This window comes from Acinonyx jubatus, chromosome A3 (assembly GCF_027475565.1).
Source record: "Acinonyx jubatus isolate Ajub_Pintada_27869175 chromosome A3, VMU_Ajub_asm_v1.0, whole genome shotgun sequence".
NCBI lineage: Eukaryota > Metazoa > Chordata > Mammalia > Carnivora > Felidae > Acinonyx > Acinonyx jubatus.
Window position 1 is genome coordinate 20,391,841 of NC_069388.1, and position 9,884 is coordinate 20,401,724.

Consider the following 9,884-nt stretch of genomic DNA (forward strand, 5'->3'; position numbering starts at 1 on the left):
GTTGGGGGGGGCGCTACAGAGATGCTTATCCAAAACTATCATCCCCCAGGCCTTCTGAACTCATGGAGAAGATAATGCTATGTGGAAACACAGGGGCTTTGTGACAAGCACATTTAGCCACCGATTTATTTTTACATTTTTTGGAGGTCCCATATCCCTTCAACAATCTAGAAAAGGCTATGGACTCTCTCTCCTGAAAAATACACCAGAATGTAATTGGTCAGGAGACGAAATGCTCGTGGTCCATAAACCCCCTAGAGCTAAGTTTAGAATCATTGCCACAGATCTTTAATCCCTTTTCCATTTATTTCGAGGAACACAGTTGTGTTCCAGAGGTCCAAGATTGCCAACAATCGAGTAAGTGGGGCACTGCTGTATTGTTTTTTGCCAAAACGCTGACCTTCCTTTCAACAAGATAAAAGATAGAAAAGGACCTGGAACAAAGCCTGGGCTCAAAGAAGCAGGTTTCCTTTCCTTTTGTCTCTTATTACCGCTACCTCTTAATAACTTCTTGTAGACTTTACCCACGAAAAATCTGCAAAGAATACCTTAGCCTCACCAGCTCTGTTTTTGTCGCAAATTCCCTCCTTTTCAGAACACATTTAAAACTTTTACAGCATGTCTAGAACATGCTAGCATTGCTCCCGCAAGGTCACTTCCTTCCCCCCCGACCAGGGTCCAATCCACCCAGGTATCCTCACTACCCCACCCCTCCCTGTCTCTAACGTACATCCAAGTATATTGTTATGAGATGTTTTACAAGAGCTACTGCCAATCAATAAGGAACATGTCTCCTCCTGACAAAAGACTTCATTCAGGGGAGTCTGGGTGGCTCAGCTGGTTAAACACCTGGCTCTTGATTTTTGGCTCAGGTCATGATCTCAGAGTTTCGGAAGCCTGAGCTCGGCATTGGGTTCTGCATACTGACCTCGTGGAGCCTGCCTGGGATTCTCCCTCTCTCTCTGCCCCCCCCCCCCTGGCTGGAGTTCTCTCTGTCTCTCTCAAAATAAATAAACTTTAAAAAAAAAAAGAAAGAAAGAAAGAAAGAAAGAAAGACTTCATCTGACCAAATCAGAACTGCTTCCTTCTATGTATATTCCACCTCCCATTCTGACCGCCTATGGCTGCCTTTCCCTTGGGAGCATTCTCTTTACTTACAAGAGTACACGTCTGTAATCCTGCAAACCACAAATGCCTTCATTTCTCCATCTACAAAACAAGGATGACAACAGCACCCACACCCTCCCATCTGGCATTCCCTCTAAACCAGTTTTTTAATTTGAGTGGTGCCCAATTAGTGGATTATGGAAAGCACGTAGTGGGTCACGACCAGCATTTTTTTTCTTAATTTTTTTTTTTTAATGTTTGTTTATTTTTGAGAGAGACAGAGACAGAATGTGCGTGGGTTAGGGGGGCAGAGAGGGAGGGAGACACAGAATCCGAAGCGGGCTCCAGGCTCCGAGCTGTCGAGCACAGAACCCGACGCGGGGCTCGAACTCACGGACCGTGAGATCATGACCTGAGCCGAAGTCGGACACTCAACCGACCGAGCCACCCAGGCGTCCCAGCATTTTTTTCCAGTAACGAACTAGAAATAGAATACCATCATCTCCTGCCTCGACCCAAAATATAACTTATCCTATCACAACATCATCTTGCTACTCAATTATCTTGGTTTTTAGGACATGCTTGAGGCACACATCTCACTTTGCCTTGTTCACGCTGCGCCCTTTGCCCAGCTCTGTACTCCTACCTCTCCACGAAATAAACCTTATTCGTGCTTCAATGTTCACCTCAAAAATGTCACTATCTTCATGAAGTACTTCCTATCCACACAATCTTTCCCTCTCTTCTATACTTTTATGTAATTATAATACTTAATGTGTATCTAGTGCTAAAACTTTTACATGTATTCTCATTTAATCCTCAAAAGAATCCTTTGGTAGGTGTTATGCCCAATTTACAGATGAGGATCACTGAGACTCAGAGCACTTAAGTGACTTTGCCAAATCACCAGTTTAGTATATGGCAGTCAAGGATAGCTCTACAGACTGACTTGTGGAGACTATCTTCCTTACCATCACTTTTTTCTGCCTCATTTTAGCATCTCTCCTAGAGGCGCCTGGGTGGCTCAGCCGAATGAGCATCCGACTCTTGATTTCAGCTCAGGTCATAATCTCACAGTTAGTGAGTTCAAGCCCTGCATCGGGCTCTGCGCTGACAGCGTGGAGACTACTTGGGATTCTCTCTCTCCCTCTCTCTCTGCCCCTCCCCCCCCTCAAAATATAAACAAACTAATAAAAAAAAATTAAAGGATACCCAACTTCATATTCTAACTGAGAGAAAAAGAATAAATCTTGAGAGCAGAGCAGCAGCCTGGTCACCTGTCTCCTGACCACAAGGTTAGGTGTTCAATAAGTATACCCTCAACAAATGAGCCAAATAACAGAATAGAATACTTAGAATAACCACATGTTTTTTAGCCAAAATAGTATCCTGTTCTGATTTTCAACATTTCATTCAGGCCTTTATCATACTTGACACTTTGACCTGTTAATAAAGGCTTGAATAAATAAAATGCAGGCTATCTCATTACCTAATGAGATCTAATTTCTGGCTACAAATAAAATTCATGATGGATAACTGACGATTTTAAATACTGAATAAAACTGTCGCTAAGTGACAAACTACATATTCTTTAAAAAAGAATTAACACATCCCTTGCTTGGGCTTCTCTCCTACATCACTTACATGCAAGGTTAGAATTCCATCTAACTCTGTTCTCATTTCATTTTTTGCTGCAATCTACTTTGCACACCCGGACATGCAGAGGTGCAAGTGGTGGAAAAAACCAAACTGGTAATTGTTCAGAAACTTTTGCTTTTTACAAGAAATTGATGGAAGGGGAGGAACTAATGTATCTAGCAGGATCTGGCAAGTACACATTCTATAAAATCCTGATTAATGAAGAAATTAAACCAAATCAGGCCAAGCATTTTGTGACTAAGATTCGTGTTTGCCTGCAAGACAGAAAGCGGTGGTAGCCAATACGAAGGAGGATGGTCACTTTCTGGAAGCCACTCGGGATGGGCAAGAATTACCCTAAAACAAAACAAGGCTTCTTTCCCTTTTTATGAGGACTTACTCAACGTCAGGCAAGGCGCTGTGCTCATTATTCAATCCCACAGGATAGTTATTATTCTACCCATTTTACAGGCGAAGAGGTCAAGGCGACTCAAAAAATTAAGTGACTTGCCCCAAGGAACTCTGCTACCACAGGGCAGAGCCGAGAAGTCTGACCCCGGCAGCGAGACTCCAAAGCTTGAGCTCCTGAACCCTGAGCAGCACCGCCCGTCCCGCCCCAGCGTAGCCCCAGGACGGTAACAGGACACGCGTGGGCGCTTCAGCGCTTTTCCAGCGTTGGGCAAGACACGCGTCAGGAGCGAGGAAAACGAGGCCCGGGGAAGCTGAGACTCGAACAAGGTGACACAGAGACTTTCTGCCCAGCCTGGGGGCGGACCCCCGAATCCGTCCGGACCACGGTGAGCGCCAGAGCCACAGAACCCACCAGCTCCGCGGCGGCGGTGGCCAGCCCACCGAGGTCAGGCCCGCGAGCAGGTCCGCAGGCCCCAGGACGCCGGCTGCGGGGCCAAGACCAAAGTCAGGCCGCCGCATCTGCCCAGCGTTCCTCCAAGGGCCTTACCGGGTCGCCAGAACTTCACCGGTCCCACGGGCGCAGCCATGCTGGGGTGAAAGGTCACGAGGGAGACTCCACCCCTCCGCTGCGCGTGAGCCCCCGGAGGGGCCGGGGGGCGTGGCCCGCGAGGAGCCTCGGCCCAGGAGGCGCCGGCGGAGTTACGGCCACGCCCCCGTGGTCACCACCGCCCCCGAGCCACGTGACCTACAGCGGTTCTCCAAGACCGCCCCGGCCCGCCCCCTGACCCACGTGACCGGGCCCGCCATATTGAGGGAAAGGATGCCGTTCTCCGTGCTCTTTAGTGTGATATGTGAAGATTCTGGATGCCCTGCCCAGGAGCTTGGCGTGGACTGCGTGGCCGCCGTACACCTCCGGAAGGACGAGCTTTGGGAGAAAACCGCCGGCACGAGAGTCTTGCGGCTACCGGCGGCACGCGGTGGGCACGGAGATAATCCATCCCGAATTAGCTGTTACGTGATTATGTTACAAGCCGTCCCAGACCTACTGGGTTTTTTTAAGTTTCCTCCGTATTTTCAAATGAAGGTTCATAGTAACTACCTCGTGAGTTTGCCGGTCTAGTAAATAATTCTTGGGAGCCCACTGTACGCCCAGGTACTGCGGTTTCCGCCCCTTATTTGCAGTTTCTGTCCAAGGCGGTTGGGGAGGGTGAATAGTGAATGAAAAAAAATGCTCGATAAACAGTAGTACTTATTATCAGTGAATAAAGCCATCGGAAATGGTATGGAAATTTTCCGGAGCCTTAAGAGTAATGCTCTTCAGTAATGCTCGAGTAATGCTCGAAAAACAGTGAGGGGGAAATGGGTTGAAATGAGAGCCTTAGAAATGGGCAGATAAGTTAGGCCAGGGTACTAACCCAGTACTTCCTCCAATTTGACTGCTCATAGGATTCCAGCGCTGGTTAAAAATACAGATTGTAGGCGTGCCTGGGTGGCTCAGTCGGTTGAGCGTCCGACTTCGGCTCAGGTCATGATCTCCCGGTGTGTGAGTTCGAGCCCCCGCGTCGGGGCTCTGTGCTGACAGCTCGGAGCCTGCTTTGGATTCTATGTCTCCCTCTCTCTCTCTCTGCCCCTCCCCTGCTCACACTGTCTCTCTCTATCTCAAAAATAAATAAAACATTAAGAAAAAAATTTTTAAATAAAAATACAGATTGTAGGCCCTGATCCAATCCTGAGTCAGAATCTCAGGGGTATGCCCTGGGAACCTGCATTTTAGGAAACCCCACAGATGATTCTTTCAGTCAACAAGCTTGAAAAGGATCCCGCTAGCCCAAAGAAGAGAAGAAATATTTTATGGGTTGGCAACTAATAGGAAGGGATAGGCCTCAGAATTTATGCATTTTTAGAGCTGTGAAGAAAATTCTGCATTTATGAGAAATGGCAGAGTCATGGAAAGACCAAGAGCTTTGGAGATAGTCGATATGACTTGGAATCCTAATTTTGCCATTTGCTCCAGCCTAGCTGTAATATAATCTAATCATGTAAAATGAGTTATTTAAAGGTTCTGCTAAATGACATAACATGTAAAATACCTAACAGTGTAAGACATAAGCATTCAATGTTGGTTCTCATTAACTCAAATAGAGCAAATCCACCAGGGGGAAAAATACATCAGAATTTACATACCTATATTCATTTTCCAAATATCCCCTTTGATTTATTTCCACAGTAATAAAAATAGGGTTCAATACATGATAATCTCTCTGCCAAGAACTCTTTATTCATCTTTAAAATATACGGGCACCTGGGTGGTTCAGTCGATTGAGCATCAGTCTCTTGGTTTCTGAGTTTGAGCATCAGTCTCTTGGTGTGGATCTCATTGTTTCTGAGTTTGAGCCCTGCATCAGGCTCTGTGCTGACAGTGCAGAGCCCGCCTGGGGTTCTGTCTCTCTCCCTGCCCCTTCCGTCTCTCTCTCTCTCTCTAAATAATCAAACTTTTAAAAAATAAAAATATACAGGCCAGCTCTAAGAATAAATTCACTGGCTTAAGCCTTTCTCCTCTGGACTCAGAACCAGTGTGTTCACTATTGTGTTAACACTTATTTAGTTGAACTATAATTTGCCTCCACTATTAACATGGAGAGCTTGTCACATTCATACTCATAGCCCAGTAACAAAGCACCTGTTGAATCCTGTACAGGTGAACGCTGTGCTTTATAGTTTTAATTCTTCATGTCATTGATCCTTCCTTCTTTTATTTTCACTAAGGGCCAAAGTATAGAAGGAGGGGTTTATACATGAATACAAGGGAAAATGAAATAAAAGCCACTTTTTATTATTTCTATATTTTAGAAATCACTCTGACTTACATGAAGAAGTCTTCTTATTTACAAAGAGGCAGTAGATTGGCCATTCCCGAATTACTGGATCATCATCTTAAAGCTAGAGGAGACATCTAGCCTAAATTCTTTGTTTTATTGAAGAAAAAAAAACCTTGGCTCTTGGAGATTAAAAGGACTTGGTCAGACCCAATGAGCTAATTTTAGCATCAGAACTGAAACTAGAATTCAGGCTTTCTAATTCCCAAGCCAGTGGTTTTTCACCCACATGGGCCATTTAAAACCATTAGAGCTTAGCTCTCCTAGATGAGAATTAGTTCATCGGCCTCAGAAAGTTCTCAAAGCCCGACTGTCCCTAATGGGTTGTTTTGCTTTCACAAACTTCTTTTAGAGGAAACACCTAAGTAAGAACCTAGATGCTGATGGTGTGGTTTTATTGTCACAAACTAGGAGTGTTTTAATAGACTATTTTATTCTTCTTAACTATTTTCAGAAAGATTGGCCTTAAAATAACTACTCTAAAATTAAAACTTGCTTCTTGAGATGGCATCCAGAATTTAGTTCATTGCCAACAATTCCATGAAAGTTGATCATTTTGTTACATAGTATATTGTGTAACTTGTGAATAATTGCTTTTCCAGAAAGATAATATTCTTCAAAACCACGTGTCATGGATATGTTAAGAAGTTTCTCTGTGCCAGGGCGCCTGGATGGCTCAACCCGTTAAGTATCCGACTGTTGATTTTGGCTCAGGTCATGATTCCAGGTCCTAGAATCAATCCCCCAGTTGGGCTGCTCCATGCTTGGCATAGAGCCAGCTAACAATTCTGTTCCTCCCTTCCTCTGTCCCCTTTCCCCCTTCCTGCTTGCGCTCTCTGTCTCTCTCTCCCCCGCTCTCTCAAATAAAAAAATAGTATCTGACTGTGTTTCCATCCCTGAACCAATCACCAGGACCACGGAATATGATGTTCTGAGTGGCTTGAACCTCGGTCATTAGCTCCACCCCAAGTCAGCTGTGGCTGTGGTCAGCTTCACCAGAACCACATGGACTGAGAGTTGGAAGCAGAATGGTTCCTCAGAGGAAAATCTCAGGATGACATTATCAGAGGTGGATTGAAGGAAGCAAAAATAACAGATGTCCATTACACCATCCATGCATTCGTGTGTTAGAACTCTTGGCTTCTGAGAAAAAAGTCCTAACTGCCCTGGGTCTCCTCCCCAAAGCCAGATCAGAAAGAGCTTTGCTCCAGCCCGAAAAGAGGTCGTTCTTTGCAGAATTGCATGATACTGGGATTTCCCCCTGGGTCTCAGTGCAGCCCTCTGCAATTTGTAACTTACGTAAATCTGTCTGGTTTGTTGGCTTGCACACAAATGAACGAGTTCACGCACGTATTAGCATAAGCAAAAGTGTTACTTAGCTCCGAGGATTTGGGTACAGAGGTGTGGAGATCCACTAGGAAAGAGATTCAGCTATCAGGGGAGTGACTGTCACATTGGCCTGAGGGACGATGCACATCTGTGCAGTTGGATGCGCTGGGGAAGGCCTCCTTAGACCTACCAGGTGCTTTCAAGGTAGGAAGACCGTATGCTTTATTGTACAAGCTGGGGACACTTCTGGGACTGAAAGGGGGTGGGGATCTACAGACATAAACTGGAACTCTGCCAAGCAAACTGGGGCGTATTCTCATAGAGTGAATACATTCAATTCACTAAAGCTTTCGGCAACTGCCCTGGTGCGTTGTCTGGGCATACCTCAAAGTATCTGTCGTGGGGTTTATCATCAGGGCATTATTATCCAAATTCTTCACAGTTATCATTTGGAAAAATTTTTTTTGTTTTTATTTTATTTTTGAGAAAGAGAGACAGAGTGTGAGTGGGGGAGGGGCAGAGAGAGAGGGAGACACAGAATCCGAAGCAGGCTCCAGGCTGTGAGCTGTCAGCACAGAGCCCGACGCGGGGCTCGAACTCACGGACCGTGAGATCATGACCCGAGCTGAAGTCAGACGCTTAACTGACTTAGCCATCCAGGTGTCCCCACAGTATCATTTTTCTTAAGTTTACTTATTTATTTAAGTAATCTCTATATCCAACGTGGGGCTTGCACTCACGACCCCAAGATCACGAGCCACACATTCTTCTGATGGGACCAGCCACGTGCCTCCCCCAGTATCCTCTTTATAGGAGGGTCCTTGTGAAAAATTCTTACCTTATCTTAGTTGCAAGAATTATTCCTGAACTCGAATTTAATCTTACGGACGCTGTGAATGGTGGATCTGACCAGGTTTCTCTCTCTGCCTCAGCTATCGAGAAGCTTAAAGGTAAACATGTGGCCTGCCAAAGGGAGTGTGCTGGTCGTTATGGCACGCACATGTAACCTCATTCCAATCCACCCTTGGGCTTCTTCATGTAACTTTTCCTTTACATGATCTGTACCCTAGGTTTTCTTCTGAGTAACCTCAAGTTCCCTTAGTAAAAGATAAATACCCCCCAACCCAACTGCCTACAGGGGTGGGGTGGCCAGCTCTCCAGTTGACTGCTTAAGTTTTTCAAAAGAATGTCGACCCTGCAATCCAATTGGGTTGACCTTAAAATTGTACGGATCTCTAATTTCAAACAAATCAGCAAGGAGAAAATAAGACAACTGAATTTCAACACCATTTGATGATACCGGGAAATTTTTAAAGTTGTTCAGGTACGATCTTGGTGGTATTGTGGTTTTTACAAGGGAGCTGTTTTTTGTTTTGATCTTTTAGACAGATATTCTGAAATATTTACAGCCAAATTTGCAATGGCTAAGTCTGCCATTTGATGAGGAAATAATAATTCTCTTGCAGAAGGGGCAACAAATATTTTGTACCAAAAGTCTGCCCTAGTCACCCTCCCCTCCCCTGGGAACAGGGCCAATAATGGACATTGGAAACAAGGACCCAGCTCACTCTGATGCAGGTGGTCCTCAGACCTCACCCTGACACGCTCTGCCCTGGAATGATCTTTCCACGCTCAAGTGCCAGAAAAGCTTTACTCCAAGAAACCTGGCCATTTTCTTGGGATCCCATATTTCTCTTGTTCTAATTTCTAATCATTGGCAACACCTTCAGAGAATAATGGTTTGGGGTCCGACTCCACAGGAAGAGGACTCTGTGGGCAGATGAGTTTGTCATGGGCCACATACCTGCCCTCCTCTGAGAAAATCACTGGGATCATCACCTCTCTCAAAACTCTTGAGTCATCCCATGTAAATTTATTTGATCCATCAATTCCCAAACTCAGTTATCATCAATTATCCCGGTGCACAGCCTTTTTTATGAACACCTATCAGCAGTTCCTTAGAACACACTGAGTTGAAATTTCGAATGTGCCTACATTTGTTACTCAGGTTAAATTTTAACTCTGAATTCATCAGGGTATTAACTGCATTTCCCAAGGTACACCCTGTAATGCCTCTACGCTCCCTGCAGACAGACAGTGGTACAACCAAGTACCAGACTCAGAATCTGAAAACCTGTGTTCATTGCCTTTATCAGCCTTGTGACCTAGAATACGCCACTTTACCTGAGCTTCAGTTTCTTTGCCTGTTTATTGGGAATAACAGCTGTCCAGCCGCGACTTGGTTGCGAGGGTCAGAGACAGCATATAGGAAATTCTCTCAATCTGCAAATGGTTTCAACCAGCACTATGTCTGTGTGAGGCTTGGGCCTGAGTTGTTTACAATCAGACGGGAACCGGTTGTCTGGCTGGCTTCACGGCCCAGATTAAGGCACGAATCCAGCAAATAACCTGGTGAGCATAAGGGAGGCCTGGTGCATGCATGAAAACCTGCAGGCACGCCGCTCATGAGCGGCTGCATCGGCAACGTGCTGACGTGGCAGACAACGCCCTCCCTTATTACAG

At 45.4% G+C, this 9,884-nt stretch overlaps 1 protein-coding gene across 3 annotated transcripts in view; it reads right to left on the reverse strand.

Moving 5' to 3' along the window:
* Positions 1-3,859, reverse strand: part of DHX35 (DEAH-box helicase 35) — a 65,744-nt gene extending 61,885 nt beyond the window's left edge. For all 3 annotated transcript variants that reach the window (XM_027070089.2, XM_027070088.2, XM_027070086.2), the window contains exon 1: positions 3,704-3,859. In XM_027070089.2, coding sequence (XP_026925890.1) covers positions 3,704-3,743 — 40 coding nt within the window. In that variant the 5' untranslated portion in view covers positions 3,744-3,859. The remainder of the gene's footprint in view (positions 1-3,703) is intronic.
* Between the last annotated feature and the right edge of the window lie 6,025 nt (positions 3,860-9,884).